At 38.6% G+C, this 26,816-nt stretch overlaps 1 protein-coding gene across 2 annotated transcripts in view; it reads left to right on the forward strand.

The window, feature by feature from the left end:
- LOC121431999 (carbohydrate sulfotransferase 15-like) overlaps window positions 1-26,816 on the forward strand; it is a 37,612-nt gene extending 10,796 nt beyond the window's left edge. The window contains exons 2-9 of one of the 2 annotated variants that reach the window (XM_041629807.1): window positions 4,557-4,686; window positions 8,665-8,753; window positions 10,518-10,743; window positions 11,657-11,752; window positions 13,056-13,209; window positions 17,859-18,012; window positions 24,571-24,715; window positions 26,031-26,816. In XM_041629807.1, coding sequence (XP_041485741.1) covers window positions 4,563-4,686; window positions 8,665-8,753; window positions 10,518-10,743; window positions 11,657-11,752; window positions 13,056-13,209; window positions 17,859-18,012; window positions 24,571-24,715; window positions 26,031-26,218 — 1,176 coding nt within the window. In that variant the 5' untranslated portion in view covers window positions 4,557-4,562 and the 3' untranslated portion in view covers window positions 26,219-26,816. The remainder of the gene's footprint in view (window positions 1-4,556; window positions 4,687-8,664; window positions 8,754-10,517; window positions 10,744-11,656; window positions 11,753-13,055; window positions 13,210-17,858; window positions 18,013-24,570; window positions 24,716-26,030) is intronic. The other variant, XM_041629808.1, reaches the window with a different exon arrangement.

The following is a 26,816-nucleotide window of genomic DNA, read 5'->3' on the forward strand; positions in this document are numbered from 1 at the left end:
CCAGGGTGACTTGTTATTTCGTACTCTATTTGTTCTGACAGGCGCATGCACATTGCACACAAAAGAAAACAAACATTCAAATGCAAGTAGTGACAGGTTTACATCTTGTGGGTAATAAACTGTATTCCAGTCAATCTCACTCAATGCATAGCAGAAATCATTTTCATCAAAATTCTTATAACTTCTGTAGGTTCTGTAAACGTGTTTGGCTATCGAATGTCTGGTTTTCCCCCAGACGATATAAACTAATGAATGGTCACTTGTACCAATATGCATAACATCACTTTCAACAATTTTTGCTTCATTACTCGTGAAAATTAGGTCGATCATCGTAGATGTATCAGAAGTGATTCTTGTAGGTTTTTCAACGACCTGTGTTAAAGGAAAATAGTCACATATTACTCTTAATCTATTCGTGTAACAATTATTAGAGTCTGTTGCAAGGTAATCGCAGTTGAAATCTCCTAAGAATATTATATCTTTATTTTCGTCATCAGCTTTCATTAAGATCACTTCAATAGAGTCAAATAACCTAATATTAGAGCCAGGCGGTCTGTACCAGGCAATTACTATAATTGGTGATGAATTACGTTGCATTATTTCAACGGCAACAAGTTCAACTTCATCCATCATCAAGTCTTGCCTCAATTTATGGTTCAATCTATTCTCATTCACATAAATAAGTACTCCTCCTCCGCGAGTATTACGATCTTTCCTGTAGACAACATAGTTATCTATGGCAATTCTGGCATCATTAATATATTCGCAAAGACGAGTTTCATTTAGTGCTAACACATCGAAGCGGTGTTCCTGGGTCGTAACTTTCACTTCATCAAAATTCGGGAGAAGTGATCTTATGTTATGATGCGCTATTCTCAGACCATTTTTATTGTTAATTGCTATATTGTTATTTGGATATCGTTTGTTTGTTAATACATGCTCTTCTTCATCACCATGTTGTACAGGTTGGTGAGCAAATTGATCATCATGATTTCCATTAATTATTGACAATAGGTCGTCATCCGTAGGAGGATTTTGTTGTACAGGGTGTTGAACAAATTGATCATCATTATTTCCATTATTTGATAATAGGTCATCAGTAAAAACATGTTGTTGTACAGGTTGGTGAACAAATTGATCATCATGAATTTCTTTATTTGATATCAGGTCGTCATCAGTAGAAAGATGGTAATCGTTGGTATGAGCCTCTGGATTTATGAATTGATCACTTCGCTCAACATGCCCTATGTCTTTCAAGAAATGGTGGTGTTCAGGGCCAAGTTCATCAGTGTCTGAACCGGCACTCTCTTCCTGGCCAAGTTGTTAGTATTGGTAGACGGATGGGCAGGCTTTAGCTTTATGCCCCCAGAGGAAACATTGTCGACATTGAATCATAGTGTTGTGTCTACAGTTGGCTCTGTTATGATTCATCTCACCACAATTGTAGCAGCCTGAGTAATCTTCATATTGTGTTTCTCTGGTATATTGTGATCGTTGTGTTCCGTTTTTCACAATGTTGCTGTAGAGATTACGGTTTATTTGATGAAGGATTCCAGATTCGTCAATCTCATTGTTGTCCAAGTAGCTGATGAGGTTTCTGGCAAGGAGCCGAACTCCATCTCTGTTCAGGTGTGTTCCGTCTGCTCCAACATGTAGATCGGGATGGATGTTACAGTTGTCGATATATTTCCATCCGTGCATATCAAGCATAGATTTCATCTCTCTGTTGATGTATATCGTCTTTTCTGGACTTGATTTCTTTGATATGATCGAACTTATGCCTAGTTGTTTCACAGAAGGGCAGGATTTTATTAGATGGAGCCCCATTGACTCGACCATTGTCACAATCTCCTGTGGATCATTTAGCTCGACGTTGTTTGTCCCGATGTGTACGATTATTTCCTCGGGCTTAAGATCATTGGCAATTGGAACAGCAATGTCACATATCTGCTCAATTTTGGCACCTGGGACTGTTTTGCAGACTACACGTTTAGAGTTTGAAAGTTTCTTGGGCTTGACTTTCCGGATCATCGAGTCTCCGATTATGAGTACATCGGTCTTCGGTTTTGAGTTATTAAACTGATTGCGTTGATTTTGTCTATATTCACGTATTTGGAAGTTGAGACTTTGTTTTACAAATTGATCGTTGGATTCTTCATTCTTATCAACATTGTCCGTGCTGATTTCAGCATGTTCGGTGATTTCCGTATGTTCGGTGATTTCCGTTCTTTTTCGGGTGGGTGCATCTCCGGCGACAAGTAGATTAAGTTTTGAGTTGATTTCATCTATGTTAATGGCAAGGTCATTAACCTTTTGAATGATTGTGTTTTCTTTGCCATTATTGATGGACTGGATTTGTGTCCCTTTCTCACTGTTTAGATTTACTGACGGAGAAGTGACTATTTGATGAGATCCTTTGTCGAGATCAGCTAAGGAGTTTAACTTGCATTCAATGGCTCCTAATCTGTCAGGGATGGCAACACAGCTTTGACATAGGGGTTTGTCATAATCACTGTCAGTGGGTTCACCGCACCAAATGCATTGTCCGTCATCTTTTGTTTCCCCTTCTTCCGAAGTTTCTTTTGTCTGAAAGTCTTCATGCAGACTATTGTCGCTTTCAAGATGGCGGCCTACATCATCTTCACTTTCCATCAACGAAACATCAGGAGGGTATTCATCAGGTGAAGATACTAGTACAAAATGTCTACAGATTTTTCTCTCTATATTTGGCATAATTCGGCATAATTCATTTTCGATGAAATCAGATTCATTCATGACATTCCGAGGTCTGGCACAATACGACTGATGAATGTGATATATAGCTACTGACAAGCTAGACTTTGTGACATACTTTGGCAACTTATATTTGAAGTTGAGATTGCCAGGTATACCTTTACACGAGTTCATCTTCATTTGCTTGCCCATTGTTATAAGTTTGTTGAGGGGACAAAGTTCTGATATAGCAATATATATAAGTAGAGATGATAGTTATTATGTCTCACCATTGCAAATTGCCGAATATGAGTCCAGTGCTTCATAAGATGCACACATGGGACTATGGAGATGTCCGATGTTATAAATGAGTATGGTCATACGCATACTTAGAAACACATTTCCTTGCTAAGAAATACTCCTAAAGTCAGTTTCGGCTTTCCGTGATGATAGTTCACTGATGTGCAAGATAGTTTTCAGTTTAGTATGACAAATTTCACAATTTCAACAATTTTCACAGGAATATTCACAGGATTTTCACAGGATCCGCATTCCGCATTCCGGTGTTGCATTTTTGAGTACAAAAAAAAATAAATAAAAAAAAAAATAAAAAAAAAAAAAATAAAAAAAAAAAATTAAAAAAAAATAAAATAAAATAAAATATTTTTTTTTTGCATTCATGCCATGACGATCAAAATACATTTCAATTTCATAAGATAAGCGGGGAGGGGCGTCGCCCTGATACACTTGTACATGAGAATATCCCCCCCAAAAAAAAAATACCTGACAACGATCAACAGTTTGCCAGGAAAGTTTATTACTCAGTGTTCTGCCACTTACAATTTGATAGAGGTACATAATGTAGCTCTTTTTTGGCAATCTAATAGGCATGTTAGGGACATATAGGATGTTTGACAGTTGTTCCAATTTTAGATTGCATAATCTGTACAAGGTTGAATTACACATTTATACAGGATATTTAATACTTCTGAATTAAAAAAAACAAAATTATTCAACTTTCCTCTAAAAATACAAATCATAGGCAATCGATTTAAATAATTCTAAATGTCCATTCCAAAAATTATGCAGTAAAATCGAATGCAAAATTTTGTTAACTTAATAACTGGCATGTTTTATCAGCACTTATTAGATTCGACTATATTGTTTTGAAAATGGGTTTGCAGTGACGTTTACTACGACTCTTGTAGGATTATGACATTATTGATATCTGGATTATTTCATTGCAGCCATGCCTTACTACTTTGGTGCATGTAAACATTCTCAGTATTAAAGTATACTTCCTGATTATCCACGCCTTAACACATATCACAGAGGTGTGGTATGAAATTATGATGGCAAAAATACCTTTTCAGGCAATTTATGGCAATAACCTGTTAATGACATAATTTCCTTTAAATTGCGGAATTGTACGGTGTCATTGAGCGGTGTTTGAGATTTTGTTGTTAACTTTCCATTGTGTTCATGGCTCATCTCCCCAGTACCTGATCAAACGTTATACCCCTTCAAGATCCTTACGTCCCTCCTTTTCCAATTCTCTTGTTACCCCCAAAGTGTCCAAAAACCTGGGGTGAAAGATCATTTGTTTACTCATCCTCTAAGCTATGAATAGCCTCCCTCATAACACCAAGCAGTGCTTGACTTCTGAAATTTTCAAAAGTTACCTCAAAACATTTTTGCTCAATTCTTCTTAATTTCTTTTATAATTTCCTTAAAAGCGCCATGAGCACTCTACAGAGTGGATTTGGCGCAATATAAGTCTAATTATTATTATTATTATTACTGTTATTGAGCGTCTCGTTTACTTACATCTTTTTTTTTATCAGCACAATATGCATCTACCACGCCGAAAGATTATTGGCCTTGCTTTAGTTGTGGCGTTCTCCGGATCGATAGCGGTGTGGTACAGACACATCCAGCATAGGAATACTGCAGATTACCTTGAAATCATTAGAGGTACGTTAGGATCCCAATTTACAAAGAGTTGTAAAAGATCCAACCATCCTCCACTCTATGGAAATCCATCATTGTCAAAATTGTTTTATTACAAGAAATGTGCACAACGTCCTTGGTTAACAAAGCAGAATCACGCTCGATTGTTAAAACAATGAGGAATATATGAGTATATACATCATTATCTAGAAAAAACTTTTAACAAATACGGTATGCATTTTATATATTGGAGCTTCTGGCTTTCCATAGATGCGGTTGGTTGGATCATGGACCTACTAGTAGGTCCATGGTTTATATGATCTAAAAAACTAGGCTAATCAAATAATGATGACAATTATGGCATTTTCTTTGAATCTACAATTACCATAATACCCAATGAGCCTTGTAATGATGTGTCATTCGTCAATCATAAGTCCTCGTTTTCTTAAAGGACGTGTTGCATAACATGTTTTTATACCATGCACGATGGGTCATGCAGCTCGTCTTTCAAACAAAATTACCAAATCACATTGACATACTGTAAATCTCTCTACCGGACGAAATAAACCGTTAAGTAGGACGAAAATAAACCCAGTTGATTTTAGTGTTATTAAACCCAAATCAAGTGTACAAAATGATTTGAATAAAACATTAAATCTCGACATTAAATGTCGAGACATCTTTTTATAAAGAGAAAAAATTGTAAGCAGTAAAGGCCTTGCGGTTAAGTAAAGGAGACCAAACGGTGATGAAATTGATTCGTCCTCTCCCATCCGTGTGATTGATTTCCTTCGAATAAAGTCAGTTAAACTACCATGTGAGTAAAAAAAAAACTAACTTGACACCTAACAAATCCCCAATATAAGGAAAAAATACGCCATGAACACATAATTGTTATATATGGCCTGAAGAAGTACGTTCCATCAAATAATTTGATGCCATGTTTATGTGGTATGTATTAACGCTTGGTTGATAAAAATGTATTCTTTGCAGCGATGTAAATTTTGATTTGTGCCAAAGTAAGACACAACTGCAATGAATGAATCTAAATGTCAGTGATGTCATAATGCATTAAAATCCATTTCAAAACAATTTTATATAATTAACATGATAGTTATAGCGGAACAATTTTTTAGCATAAATTATTCTTAAATTAATCTCAGTGAAAAGGGATCAGCAGGTATGCTTACTCATGTAGGATTATGACATCATTGACATTTGGATTCATTCATTGTAGTCATGTCTTCATACTTTGGAGCAAATCAACATTGACATCGCTGCAAATAATACCTATGATCAGTTCCCCCATGTCTGCGCGGTCTCTGCGCACCCGCGTATCTGCGCGATTTTAGTTACAGAAGATACGCAACGAGCACGAACTTTACACAGGCACTACATAGACAGGTATTCATAAAAAAATCCGACTCAAAATGGTGGAAAAATAATGAATTCAGGGCATTTCATGTGACAGCCTCAAAATACAGCTTTTGTCATCAAAATCCTCGAATCGTGTGCAAAGTGAATGAGTGCGCAGACATGGGGTACCATTTTTTTTTTCAATCTGAAAATGACTGCCCGAGATTTTTTCTAAGAAAATTATATATTTCTTTCAAATTTTTATGAGATATTTGGCACACTAACTCATTATGATGTAAGGAACATTATCAACTGAAAGATTTTGTGAAATAAGAAGAAATTCATGTTAAATCTGAACTCAAATTGTTAGGTGCGCAGACTTGGGGCCCACCATCATACTACTTATCCAAGGTGAAGACATGGATCATACAAAAATGGTATCACTTTTGGGGGAAAGGATACGCTTCCCAGCCGTAATGATTAGGCGTTCATGACATTTTTTCCCTTTAAGGACTGGGGGGGGGCGTTTCATGAAAGGACTTGTCAGACATTTTATCCGACAAGTCCCATTTTATCCGACAGTTACTATAGTAACAGAACCTCTCAGCCAATGAGAATCAAGGAAAGATGTCAGATCTGACAACTTGTCGGACAAAAATGTTGATAAAACGGTCCCCTGGTCACACCGCCCGAGCGTTGTTGGAGCGGTCGTGGAGCGGAGAGAAAAAAATCATCACCGCTCGCTACCGTTCACCATTTTCGATTTCGATTTTTTTTCTTCCGATTTTTCCCCAATTTTGTGAGCGAAATTCGACCCCCTCTTCCCTACTGCTCCACGACCGCTCCAACAACGCTCGGGCGGTTTGACCAGGCCTTTGTGAGGTGTTTTTTTATTACTCGCACGGTACTTTTAGATACCACGTACCTGCATAATTCCTTCGTTTTTTCAATTGATAAAACCCAAGTAAAATGAAAATATATGGCCCGAATTCAAAAAGGTGGTTTTGAAAACCCACGATTGAGTCCATGGTTTATGCAGATTTCCTATACGCTATTTTATTCATGAGTCCACTCTTCAAACAGTGGACTCATAAATAAAATAGCGTATCTAACCATGGTAACAGGCGTCAATTTGGCGCACTATGTCAAAAGCGCGCATCAGCATTTAACATTTTTATACACGCGCCCGATACGCGCTAAATTAAGCGTAATTCATACAGAAATCGACCTTTGGTTTTTCAAGACCACCTTTGTGAATTCGGGCCTATATATGTCTTTGTAATGATGTACGACATGGTTCTTGTATGCACGGTGACATTTTAATTTCATGAGAAGTCAGCCATGTGTTAAAATAAGCACCCACCATCAGCAGAGTATTCTTTACATTTATATAAAAAAAAATCAAGAGAGAAAAGAAACCTGTTTTTGTCTTTGCACTGAAAACTGCAGATGATAATATCATTTCACCTTTTCATGTCTTATCTATGAGGAAACTTTCAGTAACAAGAGATGCTTCGCAGAAGGTTTCTCTTTCACTTCATTATGTTTTAATAGTTTTGGGGTCGGTCTCACAAAACCTGTTACAATAAAAAAATACAAATAACAGTTATAAACCACTGAAATTCTTCGATCTGATTGGCTGATACTAAATTTGTTATAGAAATCTTGCATTTGTTATTATAACAAGTCTTTGAAGTGAAATTCCTATCAATAAATCAATCTACATGTCTGATCAATCAATCAAGCAAACAATACCGATATGATTTTCTACAAGTCATTTATATATTGATGAATTCCAAGTCCTATCCTGGTCGTCATTAATCAAGGGGTTCACTTTCACGTTTAACACTAGTTTCGTTTTGGTCTAACACCAGATGGTTATACAACACCAATTAGCATTAAAACGGCATCGGTTTGATTCCAAACTGGTGTTGTTTCAGTACTTCTCTGGTGTGGATATAATATAGATTCTGGGCTGGTGTTAATCAACACCGGAGTTTTTGCAGTGTATATTGGTCAATTTATTGATAAGCACCGCGACGCAGAATGCTTTTAAGAACATAAGAAATGTATTGTCGAATGCCCTTCATGCCATTGCGCGACCAAGAAATATTTGTGGAATATTGGAGCGTTGTGGCCCAGTGTATAAGTCTTCTGACTTTGAAACAGAGGGTCGTGGGTTCGAATCCCAGCCATGGCATAATTTCCTTCAGCAAGAAATTTATCCCCATTGTGCTGCACTCGACTCAGGTGAGGTGAATGGGTACCCGGCAGGATTTATTCCTTGAATGCATGAACGCTAAAAGGCAGCTCGAGCTAAAGTGGGGGTAATAATAATAACAACACGCCTCGGAATAGAATATTTCTAGATAGATGGCGCTATATAAATGCCTATTATTTTTATTATTATTATTGGCGATCAGAACAGCAGTTTCTTCCTCGATTCTGGACAAACGACATATACCTGCAATTTCTCGTCAGTCGAACCTTAGGACGAACTGCTATTCCGTTCACCAATTTTCGACAAACACATCCCAGCTGTTCATTGTCATCTGACAGTTATTTCGATACCATTTGTATCTTCGTCAATTCACTCTGCCTCCCTGTGCTAGAACTTGCTAATGATATTTTAAATGATTATTTTAGGAGTGTTCAGAGCCGAGAGGCCGGTGAGACCCGATTTTCGACAGGAGAACAAGTGCACATCGAATAGTCTACAGAGAATGGGGAAACCGGTAAGAACTGTCATACGAAAATTGTCGCTTATGCCCCATTTTTGTTTGGTCTAAAAGTTCCATAGAAACCACGTAGAGATATTGTACCCTGTTGGTTATCGTACGATCTTCTAAGGATGGCCTACTGTGATGTTACGATATTCGTACTATTTACAGACCGGTTAGATCGATTGGAAAACAGTTATCAATCGGTTTTGCAGAGTCAGCTCGGACGGTAGGATGAAACATGCCAAAATATCCTCAGACGATACCAAGATAGAAGACAGTTCTGGGGTCTGTTGCAGAAAGAGTTGCAATCAAACGCAACTCTAAAAATCATGATGAACCTTTTTCAGCAACGCCTCCTATTATCTATCCCCAATTATTTAACAACATGAGGGTGGTTCGCAAGAGTCATCCCTAAGCCTCTACGCGCACTTGTTACGCGTTATCTAATTGATTATACGATTTGAATGCGCGCCCCATGCGCATGATCTGACCAATGCGGCGATACGTTATACACATATACCATACGCAACTGAAAGGGGCGTTGAAAGAAGATACTTGCAGTAAATGACAAGTATATGATTGAAATGTAAATTTGCTTGCTACAAGAAAAATACAAGCACCAAATTAATATGCAATTAACGAACCTATATAGATGCATGATTGATTTTTTGGACACACGCACTGCCCCATAAGTCATACTTCAATCTTTGTGAAACAACTCGCATAATGTTTTGTATAATAGTTTCCAATGTTAGCAATCATTGTTTCTTACAGTAAAACATCAAATCATACGGTTAGATCAAACTAAAGGCATGGCGATCTGTCTTTTTTTTTCATAATTCATCTACACCCGACAAAGGAAATAAGGTTTCATGACATTTGCTCCGGCGACAATTGCTCCGATGGCAAATATGCGCACTAAGCCGATCATAAAGCTATAACCTCCCAAAATGAATAGACCCTAATTCTTATCTTTACATTATTCTTAACCAAAAACTCTATCCCTATTCCCTGTTAGATAAGATCGGAGTAATTGTCGCAGGAGCAAATATCGTGTCACCGGAAAGGTTCGGTGAGGTTGAATAGCTGTTAATTCGTTTTATTCGCTCAGGGGCCTGTTGAAGAAAGAGTTGCGTTTAAACGCAAGTCAAAAGATCTAACGCAAGTCCCAAATGCGCGCTGTTGATTGGTTGAAAATCAAGTTGCGCATGATTTTTAGAGTTGCGATCGATCGCAACTCTTTCTGCAACGGGCCCCTGACCACGCGACCTTCCCAGTGGTTTTCGGTGGTCTAGTGGTTAAAGCTACTGCACCGTGGCGTTCTGAGTTAAGTTTTTAAAAAAAACGGACGAAAGCTGGTGAGAACTTTCATCAAAACTACACCTTACTTTATTAGATACATCCATATCATTCTAAATAAGTTAGGCCTGCTACATTAAAGATCTTTGAACTCAGAGGTCATCTAATTTCTTTTATTCTTTAAGTGTATGAATGCATTGAGTGCTCGTCTCTTTGTATGTGTAGGGAGGTTAATAGGGGCGATTTTGAAAGTGTGTGGGGGGGGGGGCTGAGCAGAAATTTTGGGGCTGACCATGCCAAAATCACAATCAGATGGTAATTCTTACGTGTTTTGTAGGCCTACGTGGTTAGGGAAAAGGGGCGCTTCCATTCTGCGGCCACTGCTTAATTAGTGATTAGTGTGGGGGCATGCATTTTCTGAATATATTCCCAATATCATTATCACTTGAACATGCTCATGTTCATTTTCACTTTCAGGGATTCTTCGAGGGTATCCCGAACGAGTTTCTTCCGGGATATAAAGGTCCGTGTTTTATGATCAGAGAGAAAGGCAAAGAAGTGCTGCGGTGCTTGCCTCATTTCTATATCATCGGAATTACGAAGTGTGGAACCACTGAACTGTGGGAAAAACTGCAGTCACACCCTCAACTTTCCTTCTGTTCTGATGAAAAGGAGTCTGAATGGTGGACGCCGGAGAGAAATCGTAAGAAATAGACCTAGGTGTGGTTCACCAAAATTTAAGTATGACTTACATTTCGTACTTAAATGCCGACGCGAACATGATACGCAACTCGCAGTCTTATTGATCAATATGCAGTAGTATAGGCGTCCTCTTGACATGATCTTGCGAGCGTTTCATCAACATTTTTGTCCGACAAGTTGTCAGATCTGACATCTTCCCTAGATTTGGATTGGCTGAGAGGCACTGTTTTAGTGGTAACTGTCGGATAAAACAGGATTTGTCGGATGAAACGTCCGACAAGTCCTTTCGTGAAAAACGGTCCCCAGACCATGCGGTCATCATACCTTTTTGCGCCTTTTTCTACCGCACGCAACTAATCAATTAAATGTGACGTGTTGTAGTAACAAATGCACAATTTCTACAGAAAGTTCACAACTAGCCTATCAAATCGCATGGTTTCAGTAGCTTAACACTGATTTTGTAAATGTGTTTTTATAACAAGTTTTATGAAATGGGCCCCTGTTTGGAGATACCTCATGCTCATGGGCATTTTTTTCCTCAAATGACGTTTTCTTATTTCCATGTTAGGGTAGGCAAATTTCAAAGCAAGGTAGCCCGACATAGCAGGATGCACAAAATGCATAAACCATATGAGAAGAATAGAACATCAATGGACTTTGTCCAGCGTGCGAAAGACGACCTCGGCTTCAACTTGTCCCACGTGTGGGACCGCGGGCAATTCCAAAGATTCCAAGCCGTCTTTCGCGCTCTGGATACAGATACAACTTCATAATAGATTCAAAATAAGGACCTCCTCTTCACCGGGATCGCCATTCACCCGCAGAAGCCAATTAATAATTGGCGAAGCGTCGCAGCAATGAGTTGTTATTTTCAAATGTATTTCGTCATAATTATGTTCTTCCCTGTCTCTTAGAGCTTATGCCTTTCTCAACTTACCTGGATTTAAGGTCAGCGAAAATGGTTGAACAGTTCCAGCGGGATGAATCTCTGAGAAAATGGCTTGTGACAGGTACGTCGTCGTATCAACAATAAGCTGAAATGTTAAGGGGGAAGTTCACCCTGACGTTAAAAATAGCATTAAAAAAATAATTTTTTTTTCTAAGGTTTGAGAAAAAATCCATCAAAGAATAAAAAAAAGTTATTAGAATCATAGTTAAAAATAAATGAAATGTTATTTTGGGGAGAATGAAAATGGTTTTTACTGTACGTTCAGTGTATCAGTAAACAAATCATGTTATACCCCTTCCTAAAATGAAAACAACATTAAGTCACCACGAACAATTGAAAAATGAGATTAATATGCAATTCATATTGCATAACATATGGGGCAGTTGCTCGTTCATGACGTCACCAATCCAAACTTCCCCTTGGCTGTTAAACACAAAGTTCAATGCAGGAAGGGTACATACAGGGTCCGTTAAAGAGCCCTTTAAAGGTTACAGGTGAAGAGCCCCCACTGCACGGGGTCTTGGACAGAGCCCCCGGTAGCTTTGGAGATTTAGCAAGTTTATGATGATAATTATCGTCAATCCTCGGCAGCCCGGTAGTTTTATCTTGTCCCTTTTCTTTATTTTCCAATTTAGGCACATTCCATTCTACATCAATTTCCCGCTTTTTCGCCGTTTTGTCATCTTTAATTTATTTCCCTGCCTTACTAATCATGTTATTGTATTTGTATATCGGGAGAATTGTTTTTTCTCACATGTTCTTTCCTACTTTTTCCCGTTTTCTTTCCGTTTTCCCTTCTATGTTTTTATTAGTTTTCTTTCCCCTTCCTTTTTCTTTTCTCCCGTTCCTCTTTTTTCCCTTCCTTTCCATTTCTTTCTTTCTCCCCTTTTTCTTTTTCCCGTTTTTTTATTTTCCCGGTGAACTCCGGCAGGGGGGGGGGGGGCAGTGGCGTAACTAGGATTTTCCCAGCGGGGGGGGGGGGGAAACCAGTGAAAATTTTGACAAGCAAAAAAAAAAGGTCTTCAATCACAAAGGTCTTCAATCGTACCAGAAAAAAAATTGACAAGCAAACAAGCAAACAAAAAAAATCTTCAAGCTCGTCAGAGGGGGGGGGGGGGAAATAGGTATTCAAGCTCGTCAGGGGGGCAAAATAGGTTTTCAAGCTCGTCGGGGGGGGGCAGGGATATGCCATTTGCATGGGTTGTGACTCGTCAGGGGGGGGGGCAACTTGCCCCACCCCCGCCTCTTACGCCACTGGTGAGATATAAAACTAGTCTGCGTTATACCTTTCATACTTGTTATTAAACAATTTGGTCCATGTAGAGTTCTGTGATGTTAATCTGTCTTTATGATTTCCTTCAAAGCCGATGGGTCTCCGACCACGATCTATGAGTTCTATAGCTGGAGGAAGTTTTTTGGCGAGAATTATGATGGTCCAAAGTGTACCACAGCAGACCTTCTTTATGCGGCACAACCACAGGCAAAACTCATCATAACACTTAGAGATCCAATTGACAGGTGGGTTATATAGATTTTATAAATTAGTATATCCTTACATTTTATGCTCAAAGTGTGAATTCTTTGTCAGATGAAGTAAGAGAGCACAGAGTGTAAAAAAACCGACATGTTTGAAAATCTGCTATTTATCAATATTTATATTTAAACGGCAAAATTGTCATGATTACCAACGCAGGTCTAAGAATGTTTGAGTAATTTTCGAAATTATTTTGGTATGAAAGCACTTTTCAAGCATAATAAACGCGTCAATGCATTTAGCATATTTCATTTTATTTGACGCAAGTTAAAGGAGCGATGCAGTTAAAATCCCGTAATCAGGGACCGTGTTGGGAATTGAACCCAGGACTTGATAGATGTATGGTCGGGCTCCTTAGATTACTCGGCCACGGTACCTCTCCACTTGGGTAAAAATAGTGCCGTAAAATCTTCATAGGTGGTGTTTGTATATAAATTATTCATCAAACAAGTTTGGGCAGACCCAGGTAAAAAGAGGGTGCCAAATTGGTTCAAATTTGTTGATCGGATATAAGGACTTTTTGTTAGATTTTGAGAGTAGGAATAGTAAGCATTATCTTGGTGAAGGTGAAAACGCAAGCTATTATTTCCGAGGCTATAGATCTTATGCATATGTCGTCATAATCTCATGGTGCCCTCCTTTAGAGGATACAGAATTACGCGTAAACCGAGTTGTCGGAGATGCGCCAGCTGAAGACCACCAACGCATGCAGGCAATGGCTTCAGCCTCGGCGTAATGACGTCAATGCATAAAGCATATTGTATTTATAAGTGAAAATAGACAGTTGTAAATTATGATTTTTCATAACTAATTGAATAAAAAAATCACAACCATTTTAATCACGAAATAAGGAGGAAAACGCTTCTTTAAAAATGGATACATTAACTGAAACATTGGTTATTGGAGCGTCGCAAGGACGTTGCGGTCAATTCCAAATCGTCCGAAACTAGAGCGTTAGTACTTAGCAAGCAATTCACATTGGGACGTTGATTAATGTGGTCATCGATATAAAGTTAGTAGTAGCGGGATTTGGCAAATAGGAGAAGGTTTCACCCCCTCACAGTGAAAAACGCTGTATATATATATATATATATATATATATATATATATATATATATATATAAAACACTGTTTACTATGTGACCCTCACAGTCGTTTCTAAACGGTTTAAGGACGTTCCAAAGTTAAAATGAATTCCATGTCATTTTCACCAAAAAAAAATCAGAATTACTTTGGTATCTAAGCATTATGAAAATGCAAAATATGATATAGGTTCATGTGCTTATTTTTCTGTTTCTTCGGCTCTTCAAAGTCGCCGTTTTTTTGAATGATATGAAATCTTGCGCAAAGAAGAGAATTATGCCTCTCTCAAATCTCACGAATTCACCAAATGAGTTTAAGCCATCTTTACTCAGTGGATACCGCATCAAACTTCATCAAATTTTCAAGATATATAACAAAGTGTATACCAAAGTAAGAGAAAGTCGTTTAATTGATAAAACTGTATCTATTAGGAGTCAGAAGCGCCCTCATTTGGCAAGAATGGTGCAAACACTCAGAAAAAAAACAAATCTTCAAAGACGTGGATCTACTCAAAAATAAAAAACTAAAGTATTTTGTAACCTGCACTTTTTTCAAAATCCATGTCATTTTTATAAACTATTGGTAAATTATAGAGGAATACATATCGAAGGTGTAGAAAAGTTAAACAAAATATGGGGTCAATGTGCCCGTTTTTTTAACTGTGAGTGTCCAAAGTGATGCGAGTTGGCATGAAAATCGCCGAAAATGCGCCCAAAACGTGAAAGTCTAATAATACCGTCTAAAATGCGAACGGTTTCGTATTTTTGGCCCCAAACATTCAAAATCCATGTCCTTTTTTATCATACTCTCCATATTTGTAGAAGAATATTAAAATATTAAGACTATGGGGTTCATGTGCTTGTTTTTAAACTGCTAGTGTCCCAAGTGTTGCAAGTTGGCTTGAAAATCGCCTAAAAATTGCCTAAAACATGCCAAAGTCTCTTGATACCCTCTGTAATGCAAATGGTTCCATATTTCGCTCCTACATTCAAAATCCATGCATGTCATTTTCATCATACTCTCCATATTTGTAGAGGAATATATTCCGATGACGTTAGAATATCAAAAACATGGGGTCCATGTGCTCGCTTTTAAACTATCAGCGTCTAAACTATTGCGAGTTGGCTTGAAACAGCCCAAAGTGTGCCGAAAACAAGTAAAGTCTGATAATAACGCCCAAAATGTCTGAAATACAAATGGTTTCGTAGTTCTGCTCCCAAACATTCAAAATCTATGTTATTTTTTTTTATCATACTCTCTAGATTTGTAGAGGAATATATTCTGAAGACGTTAAAATATTTATAAAAAAAAATGGGATCCATGTGCTCATTTTTAAATTATCAGTGTCCAAAGAATTGCAAGTTGGCTTGAAATAGCCCAGAATGCGCCGAAAACAAGCAAAAGTCTGTTATTACCGTCTAAAATGCGAATGGTTCCGTAGTCTTGCTCCCAAACATTGAAAATCCATGTCATTTTCATCATACTTTGCACAAAGATACTTTAGCACCTGATCATTCCAAATCTGCAAAAATTAACAAGGGCCCCTGTGCTTGATTTTGTGCTATACAGTGCGTATCAAAAAAAAGTTTTCACTTTGAAAAAATCCTGTAAAATTATACATTTGTAGTTTCCTGAAGATTTTTCCACATTTTAACATAAGTACAGGGGAGTGTTTCACAAAGATTTAAGTATGACTTAGAGTCGCACTTAAATGTCTAGTTGCGCGCAGTATAAAAGGCATGACACCATTGGTGAGATCATGCCAGGAGGACGCGCACTACTGCGTATTGATCAATAAGATTGCGCGTTGCATATCATGTACGCGTCGACATTTAAGTGCGACCTAAGTCATACTTAAATCTTTGTGAAACACCCCCCTGGTCCATTTAAGCAAATGACGATATAACTGTCGCAAAATATTTCCGCTCGAGTGAGCACCGCTTACTTTTGAAAATTTAGTGAAAAATGATTTGCGCAGAACTTTGAAATAGTTATGCAAATAAAAGTAGACTTTAATCATGAAGAAAACGTGGAATTTAGCTAGTAAAATTGATTTGAAGATATCTTTAACCTTTTTAACTTGTTTCCTTGCCCAAAACACTGCAAAGAGTGCATTGCGCCCCACCCCACTCTCCAACACACCGAGGCTATCGGGACGATATTAGCTTTACACTGAGAAGTAATTTACATGAAATGGCTTAGGCTTGATTTAATTTTGTTAATCATTGTCAAGCCTGGGAAAAGTGTGGCGAAACAAGTATTAGATGAAAAATGAAATTTAAACCACTTCAAATGATAAAACCTTAGTGACAAATACTGGAGATGTCTGATATAAACTTTGTACAGATTCAGTTATGTCCTCAAATCCAGCTGGCACAAAAAGGGTTGTCCTTACTAAACGTTGAAATCTCAATTTGGGTGGCAAAATTTTTACAAAACGCTTGAATGTATCCGTTTTATTTCAATTAACTAAAAGTGAAAGGGAAATGTATGAGAAGTGTTTCGCACGGTAAGTTTGATTTCGCCCTTTCCCCTTTTGCAAAGCGTGAAAAAAAGCATTTCTGCGCAAACAGATTTCTGCGAGCTTTACAAAAAATAGACAGTGCTCACCCAAAATAACATTCTGTCAAAACTTTTACTTCCATTTGACAGATGAGACCCAAACCCAAGAATATATGTGAAAAAAATACTCAATTGTATATTTTTGAATTCCCAACTCTTTTTCAAAGTGTAAACTTTTTTTTTTGATACGCACTCTAGAGCTTCAAAATGAATGATATTATTAAGAATTGCGCATCCAAAAGAATTTGGCATTTTTAGACCTCACGAGATCACAACAATGAGTTTAAAGCTATGTTACTCGTCCATGACAAAATCCATGAAAATTTCATCAAATTTTACACAATGAGCAATCCACATGGGGACGTTGATCAATGTGGTCATCGATGTAAAGTAACCTACTCCTATTTGCCCAAACCCGCTGTAGCGGAATAGACCAGTTCGTAGTTACTTCATGGACAATTTTGGTTAAATGACCTTTCATTTCTTTCATCATGATAGGCAGATTTCAAAGCAAGATATTACGTAAGCTTGCCTTACATAGCAGGATTAAGAAATTGAATAGACTAGGTGACTAGAATAGCACACCAATGAACACTTTATGAAAGTATTTGTTGCATTCCTACTTTAAAATCATATCATAGCATGTTGCACAATGTACTTGGCAAACTGTGAAATACTAGTCGTTCGTGGACGCATTGTTGTTTTTGTGGATGTAAATGAAAACAACAATTCAAAAGAATATATGAATAATCAAGACATCAAAGTTGGTGCTTATCTCATTAGATTTTATACCACCATGTGACTTTAGTAGCAATGACCTTCCTCTGATCATGCATAGAATCTTTTGATCATGCGCAGAAAGGAACTACGAACTGGCTTATTGGGCAAATAGGAGAAGGTTTCACCCCCTCACAGTGAAAAACGCTGTAATATCCCAATCACAAACATCATTTTTTTCTTGTTTTGTGTTGACTGTCTTCTCCGACAGATTGTACTCCCATTACCTGCACTTCAACCACGAGAAGGGATCAGTTGAAGAATTTCACGAAGGCGTGGTTTCGGAAATCGCAGAATATAAAAAATGTCGGACTCGTCTGAGTGCACGGGCGTGTGCTTATGCAGAGAGGCGCCGAAATTTCGTGGTAAGGTATCCGATTACCCGAGGTCAAATCCACCCTAAACTAGGTTGGTTTGACTAAACAGAGGCGCAATACAATCCAGCATAGCGCTTAGAATATTAGCAAAATATCTGCATATTTTTTAATCCTCCCTCAGTGATAGAAATTACGCCGTCAGGCAAGGATTAGGCATACAATTTCTGCACATATGCTTTGACCATAGGCCTCCCTTACCGAAATCTAGTCTCTAAATGATGCGGGATTACTGCAATTTATTTAAGAAAACATTGAAGGCCTGGTCACACCGCCCGAGCGTTGTTGGAGCGGTCGTGGAGCGGAGAGAAAAAAATCATCACCGCTCGCTACCGTTCACCATTTTCGATTTCGATTGTTTTTTTGTTTTTTTCGATTTTTTTCCCCAATTTGAGAGCGGTAATGATTTTTTCTATCTGCTCCACGACCGCCCCAACAACTCTCGGGCGGTATGATTAGGCCATAAGGCTCATCAGCGGCTGATTAGTATGAAGAACACAATTTTGGGACAGAATAAAGTATATAGATCATGTGCATAATACCATGGTCACATTTGCTCTACGGCGGCCGTAAGGCGAGTCGAAAACAGCCGTTTTATTAATTTTTATTCAAACCACCTATATTTAGCTGGCACAAAAAATGTTAAAACGGCTGTTTTTGACTCGCCGTACGGCCGCCGTAGAACAAATGTGACCATGGTATTAGGGTATAACATTGGGTTGACAGAGATGAATGGGTTGCTGAAGGGGTACATGTGCTTTGTTTATTACATAAGGGTAACTTAGGGGTCATTACTACATGGTTACAATAGGGGGGGGGGGCTGGTGGGGCTATCCATATCCAGCAAGGAGGAACTTTGTCTTATGTCTACAGGTAGATATGAGTGCAAGTTCGAGAGTTCAAATTGTTGTTTTTGTTTGCGGTGATGATGAAGTATTTCTCCAATAGGCAGAGGTTTCAGCGTTTTGTGAGTGGAGAGTAGGGTTATAGTCTCATAGGCTCAATACACCAACCTAGAAATGTTCTTTCCGATGAAGTTTTTTCTTGATTCGTGTTCCTATGGGGTCCTAGAACAAATTCAGCTTGGTTGCCCAAAGTTGCCGTTTGGGCAATTTTGCTAATTTGCATAAATCCAAAATGGCCGCCAGATGCCATCTTGAAAACCTAACTTTTGAACCCCTGTCCACAAAATGATGAGTAATAACTCGTTTTAGGGGTTTAGAGATGTGTAGAACCGATTTCTGTAATCATTTTTGCAATATAAGGTCATCTTCAGGTCAAATCCAAGATGGCCGCCAGATGCCATCTTGAAAAATTGACTTTTGATCCCCTTGCCCCAGAATGACGAGTAATACCTCTGTTTAGGGGTTTTGGGGTGTGCAGAATCCATTTCTGCTTTCTATTTTGCAATGTAATGTTATCTTCAGGTCAAATCCAAGATGGCCGCCATATGACGCCATCTTGAAATATCAACTTTTGAACCCTTTGCCCCATAATCATGAATAATAACTCTATTCGTAAGTCATTTGGTATGTTGATTCAATTCATGCTGTAATTTTGCATATTAATGGATAATCTTCAGATCAAATCCAAGATGGCCGCCAACCGCCATCTTGAAAAATTACTTTCCGAGGCTTATACGTGTTAGAGCTAATGTAAAGGGATATCAGTAAGAATGCTCATTTCTTCTATTAATTCTCAAGTTTTTGTCCCAGAATCATGAATAATCCCTCTTTTCGTGAGTTATTTGCTATGTTGATTCCATTTCTTTTAATTATTTTGCAACATAGGATCATCTCCAGGTCAAAATAATCCAACATGACCACTAAACGCCATATTAAGAAAAAAAACTACTTCCGAGACTATTGAACCTTGAAGAAGTGCTCTCCCTAATAAGGTTGTTGTTATGTATTGGAGCTCATGTAAGGGGATTTCAGTGAGAATGATTCATTTCTTTTAATCACTCCATTTTTAGTTCGAGGTCAAGTCATGTCTAAGATGGTCAGATGGTTGATAGATTTCGTCATCAACCGCTTACTTTAGAATGAAACCATTCAAGGTTTGGGCTATGATTTCGGGAGTCTTGATCTTTTTTTATTTCAGTGCAACCATACTTTTCCAGTGAAATGACTTTAAAGTATTATTTGAATTAAAAAGTGATTTCTCCTTATTTTTTTTTCAAAAAAAAATAGTTAACTTATTAACTTCCTTTATAATTATTATTGGACTTTTCCTCCTGACAAGAGCCATTGACTTGGTCAGCAGGAGTGCACTCTTCAGCCTCCTGCAGAAGATAGGCTCCCCAAGACTGTTCCACGGTCAGGATTGTTCTCATTCGTGAAATATTTCACGAAAACGATGTCGCCCATGCCTCTCAAGTGGAATATACATAACAGCTGCCTGTCCTGTGCATGAAAGGGGTTTGGATCATCCATCAGCCTTTGAGACAGTCAGAAATCCTGATAGACTCAAGACACCGACTGTCCTCCAGATGTGTATATCAACAGCACACACTTGTCTGGTTGTGGTGGACTCCTCACCTACCTTGGACCGACTTTATGTCTCTTGCCCCCTTTCACAGGACCAGCATATAAGCATCAGGATTGTAAAATCTGTCACAGTCATGGCAAAGCTCCTACACGGAAGTAAGTCCTGGAAAACGTACGCCGACCAAGAAAAGTGGGGAAACACATTCCATGTCAACTGCCTCGGACGTATCATGCACGTTAAATGGCAGGACAAAGTGAAAGATATAGAGGCCCTTCAGCGTACCTGCTGAAAAGCTTATTCTGGCTCCTTAGTCAAAGGCACCTCAGGTGGTTGGGGCATGTTTGCCGCATGAAACCTTGGCGAATCCCTTCTTGGATTCGCCAAGGTAAGGTGAGCTGTGTGATTGGTCTCACCCCATCGGTAGATCACACCTCCGTTATAAAGACCCCTGCAAACGTGACATAAAACTTGCCGGCATAGACACTAACACTTATGAAGGTGTAGATGATAGTCGCCATTCTATGGAGAGCTACTAAGTACAGGGGTCAAGACGTCAGAAAATAATCGGAATGCTAAATTGGCAGACCAAAGGCCTAGGAGGAAGGCTAGGACAGCATCTATATATAAACGTGTCCCAGCGCCATCCTCCTTCATCTGTAAAAAAATTGCTCTAGAGACTGCCACTCTAGAGCTCTGTAGTCACTCTCGAAAATGTAAGGTCTAGCGCTACACCATCGTCTTTTAAGGCGAACTGATGCCTACCAATCATTGGACACATTGATTTAGAAAAAAATATTGATAAAACACTTTCAAATTCAAATAAGACCCTAAAAGCCTCTTCAGTACAAAGGTATGGATGGACCTTAAAAAAATAAAAAATACACTCGAAATGGATCATAGCCCAAACCTAAAGAGGATTCATTCTAAGTTGAGCAATAAATGTTGATATCTGACATCTATGATGTAACTTCACCTTGACCTTGAACTTGAGAATTAATAAAAGATTCAGTATTCTAACTGAAATCCCTTTACATTAGTTCTAACACGTATAAGCCTCGGACAGTAATTTTTCAAGATGGCGGTCGGCGGCCATCTTGGATTTGATCTGAAGATTATCCTTTGTGCAAAATAACTGCATGAATTGAATCAACATACCAAATGACTCATGAATAGAGTTATTATTCATGATTTGTGGGGCAAAGGGTTCAACAATTGATATTTCAAGATGGCGGCCATCTTGGATTTGACCTGAAGATGACATTATATTGCAAAATAGAAAGCAGAAATGGATTCTACACACCCCAAAACCCCTAAATAGAGGTATTACTCGTCATTTTGGGGCAAGGGGAACAAAAGTAAATTTTTCAAGATGGCATTTGGGGGCCATCTTGGATTTGACCTGAAGATGACCTTATATTGCAAAAATGATTACAGAAATCGGTTCTACATATCTCTAAACCCCTAAAACGACTCATTACCCATCATTTTGTGGACAGGGGTTCAAAAGTTAAGTTCTCAAGATTGCATCTGGCGGCGATTTTGGATTTATGCAAATTAGCAAAATTGCCCAAACGGCAACTTTTGGCAACCAAGCTGAATTTGTTCTAGGACCCCATAGGAACACGAATCAAGAAAAAAACTTCATCGGAAAGAACATTTCTAGGTTCGGAAAATTTCAAATCGACTATTATGCATGGCGTACGATTCTCCAGGTTATCTTGTGGGGTGTGCCCTCATCTCAGTTTCCAGATATGCTTACTGAGCTCGGTGCTGTGCCTCTTCTCTTTAACTTTAAATGACGCTTTGTGAGATGCATGTCTGGTTTTGAATGTGGTGGCGGTCAGTCCGATGTAGGATTTTTGGTCGTGGGGGTGGTAACGTTAGCTTCGTAGATCACGTTTTTTGTTGTGCATTTTCCTGATAGAGGGCAGTCTTCTGTTTTCCGGCAGTTGCACTTTTCGGTTTCTCGGCTTTTTTCTGTATTCGATACTTTGTTGTTGTGTGCCTTTATGAATTTGCCCATGTTATCCATGCAGCTGTAGCTGATTATTAGGGTGTATCTGTTGCAGATTTTATGGAGTTCATGTTCCTTGGGGAAGTGTTGGTCTACCAGGGCCAGAAATCTTTTCCCGATCTTTGTGATGACATTTTGGCTATATGGCGGGTTGAACCAGGTTATCGTCCTTTTCCTTTTCTGTTGGCTTGGCCTTGTATCCGTGTTGTTCTTGGGATTGTAGGTGAGGGTAGCATTGTGGCCGGCTTCGTTCAGGGCTTTTTCGTATTCCGGTTTGGCATTGTTGAATATTTCCTCGCTGCTTGAGATATTGGAGAGTCGGGTTTCTATGGATTTGGGTATTCTTTTGGTGATGCTGGTTGGGTGATTGGATTCAACATGAACGTACGTAGGGGTGTTTCCTGGTTTGGCGTATTCAATCTTGGTCAAGTCGAAAGTGACATCGAGGAAGTCGGTGACTGTTGCATTAGCTGTGGCTGTGATTTGGAGGCCTAGTTGTTGAAATTTGTCACAGAGCCGTTTTTTAATGCGTTCAGCTATGGCTGGTGGTTTGCTGATCACGGCTAATACGTCGTCTCTGTAGAGGCCGATGTTTTCTTTGGGTATGATGCTGTTGATTTCGGCGAGGATGTATGTTCCCACCATCTCACATGTTTTTGCTCCGTCATATGAGCCATGGTGACGTCGAACAAGTCTGATTAGTTTGTCTTTTTCCACGGAGTGTTGTTGTGGAACAGCAAGGTGTTTTTCGCTTTGATGATGATGTCTTTTTCTGTTGGCGTTATTTTTGTGAACTTCTTTGCAAACTGGAGTGCTTTGACCATCAGTTCTTTCGTGATGGATGGGTAGAAGTTGACGACATCGAATGTGATGAATGGAAAATTGCATCTTTTTTGTCTAGTTTTGAACCAGTTTATCACTGCTCCAGAATTCTTCCACTGGTTGATCTTGGTAGCTTCTAGTGTTCTTTTGTTGATCCGGTCCAGTATTTGTTTTGATATAATGCCGATTTCGCTCTTTGCAGGATTGATTAGTCTGCATGTGGGGTGGCTTCTGAAGTTTTCCTTACGGACTTTGAGTGTGATGTATGCAGGTTTTTGAGCGAGTACATCGATCCTGTCAGCCAGTTCTAGCTTGTTGGTGATTCTTTTTGCTTCCAGGTTGGTTGTGTGAACTGATTGTTGGTCGGCCTGCTGGTATGTAGTGGTAACGTTGTTTCTCATCAGTGTGTCGTACTGATGTGGGCTGAGGGAGTAGAAATTGTTTGTCTTGTCGGCTGGTTCTAGCATGTTTTTCTCGTCTCGAATCTTTCTTGAGTCTTCCTTGAGTTTGTTCTGGAAGTTGTTTTTTCTGAATTTGATATTTTCGATCAACTTCAGGATGCTGTCTTCGAAGTGTTTAAGTTGAAGTATGGGTGGTGGAGACGCTGTGCTCTTGAATCCATACACTGTAAAAACTGCGGTGTTAAAACTGACACCAATTGGTGTTAATAGAGGACCACACCCTGAGGTGTTAAAATTGCACCCTAAAAATTGAACATAAAACCAAAGATTGTAAATGTAACAACCAAAGGTGTTGTAATAACACCTATAGGTGTAAAACTAACACCACCAATTTAACACCGGTGTAACATAAATGGTGTGGTCCCCTATGTACACCAGTTAACACCACAGTTTTTGCTGTGTATGTTTCCTTCTGTTCTTCTCTGGGTTTTATATATATACATATATATGTATATGCAGTAATGGAAATGCTCACCTAAGAGTTTACCTCAAGTCAGGACACTTTAAGTCACCTGACCTGAAGTCATGTTCGTGAACTTAGAATTTTTTCGACTTCGGTTCTAAAGAGGCCGTTTGAAGTGATTTACAACATTTTACGGAACCTTTAAAGGTTCCAAATACGAAACAAGTTTGGAACCTTCTAAGAGCCCCCTTTTTCATGTTTTCTAAATGTGTATAACTTGGTGATCTTGTAACAATTCAAATTCTAGTGTCGTTTATTATGATTTCTCTCTTCAATTGTCAAAATCTCGCTGAATACAGACATTAAATACTGGCCTATACAGCGTTTTCATTCGAGACTGGGCGAAGGTATTTCCATGGGAACAAATACGGATTCAAAGACTTGATGACTGGAGAAAAAACTGCCCTAAGGTTTATTCAGAAGTATTAAAGTTTCTAGAACTTGGTAAGTATGGTACATGTAGCATGAATAGAGCCCCAGCGGTGGACCCGAGTCTTTGGTGCAGGGGCACCAAAAGGAAAGGGGGTCCACAAGCCAAAAAATAGTCTTTCCTTCACCCCCCCCCCCTCCGGTCTCCGGTAAGTCATCGAGTATTTGTACACTTTTCGATTGTCTTAAAAAATATATCCGGGGGGGGGGGGGGGTTCTGCCACTTAGGTTGTACCATAAAGCCGTTCTCAACACTTCATAGGGTTGGAATCCTTTAAAACTGGGGAAAGTATCTACGGAAGCTTTCGAGTACTATCGACTTGTTGAGAGGTTGATATACGCCAAGATGAAATTTTAAAAATGTAATTGGCGAGAATTAATTTTAAATCCATAGCGTGCACGTACACTGCACATCCGGTTGGAAACGAATCCAGGCTGATACGGCTGCACACTCTGTAGATCTAAAATTGAGTGTTGTTATTTATTTTATTTATATGTCAACATGGCTAGATAATATTGACAACTTTTCATTTAAATTCAATGAAGTTCAATCTTTCGCATTTTAAAAAAAAACTTTGTGACAATCGTCTTTGAAACACATTTGAAGAAATTTTAATATTTTTCATCACAATAACAGCACATTACCGAGCTGTTACACTTGCTTTATGAAGTATGGATATGGGGCAGATTGAACGGAATTTCGCTTTAAATTTTGAAGGAAAACCCATTCGAATCATGTTTTCAAGGGCATAGGCTGGGTGCATGTGCTCCCTTTCGCTGAGGCAGTGAAGTTCCGACACTGGCAAGCAAAACGAAATTTCTACCCCTTCTTCTGCTTTTAACAGCTGATTTTCCAATCTTTGTTCCACCTCCCCAAGATGTGTACACCTTATACCACTTTAGTCCCCCCCCCAGGATGTTTAACTCCGCATGCTCAAGCCAGCCTACGCCCTTGGTTTAGAATTTGCGCCATTTCTCTCCTCATTCAATATTACCCCCCCCCCCCCCATTCATCATCAGTTGGCTACGCTATTAGTAATTTCAGAAATCATCTAAATCACAAGAACCTTATAGAATGAATCAGGCACTAAAACAGCAAATAATGAGGAGGAAAAATAGTGAATGGAGAAGAGAAAGAAATTCGTTTACTTCTGTTTTACCACTTTATGAATAATCTTCATTGGCACTAATATTTTTCTTACCCTCCTCCTGACTGAATAAGCACGTTAAGTTAATTGGTCAACGTTAAATTTTTTTAATTGCGGCTCTACAATCACCAATGAGTGCATTTTAATCAGAGTAATTAAAAACTTCATTATGTACTTTACAGATAGTCTACCGGACCAAACTTTGAAGGAGATTTGTTCTCAAAGAATTCCAAATTCAGGAACTGAGAAGCTAGTGAAGATTGGAGCAATGATGAACAAAACACGTCAGCTGCTAGTGAATTTCTACGCAGAGTCAAACCGAGAACTGAGTAAAATGTTGGGCGATGGTCGCTATTTGTGGAAGCAATGACACCAGATAGTGCTTATACTGCCAATCATTAATTTATTAAATTGTTAATATTTAAAATCATTGGTGCTTCAGAAACACGGTCGTTGGAATCAACCCTTATTCCGAGGTCTTTCTTAATCCACGAACTCTGATCTAAATGGTTAATCAACATCTTGACAAAAATCTAGTAACAGAAAATCTTCCTATAACTTCCGTCCTAATTCAATTCTACCCACTGTATAAAAACTACTTGAAAGATTCGTTCAACGGCAATTGATTACATTTTTAGAAAATAATAGACTCTATCAGAAGTTCGGCTTGGGTTTAGAAGTTTACACTCCACCTTAACATCTCTATAGTTAAAGATACATGTAAGTGGATGCACGCTGTTGATCAGGGGAATATACTATGGCAGTGTATATTGACTTTCGGCTTGGTTGACACTTATTTCTTGAAAAATTACGCAATATTTGTGTTTTTGAAAAATGCTTGCCATGGTTTAAAGGTTATTGATGTAACAGTTCCATTTTCATTTGTCTTGGGTATACGTTTTCTAGTCTTTTTAAACGGGATTTTTTTATAAACCCCGTACTAATCTTTTCCTTTTCTCACACGCCAA

Source organism: Lytechinus variegatus, chromosome 18 (assembly GCF_018143015.1).
Source record: "Lytechinus variegatus isolate NC3 chromosome 18, Lvar_3.0, whole genome shotgun sequence".
In the NCBI taxonomy this organism is placed as follows: Eukaryota; Metazoa; Echinodermata; class Echinoidea; order Temnopleuroida; family Toxopneustidae; genus Lytechinus; species Lytechinus variegatus.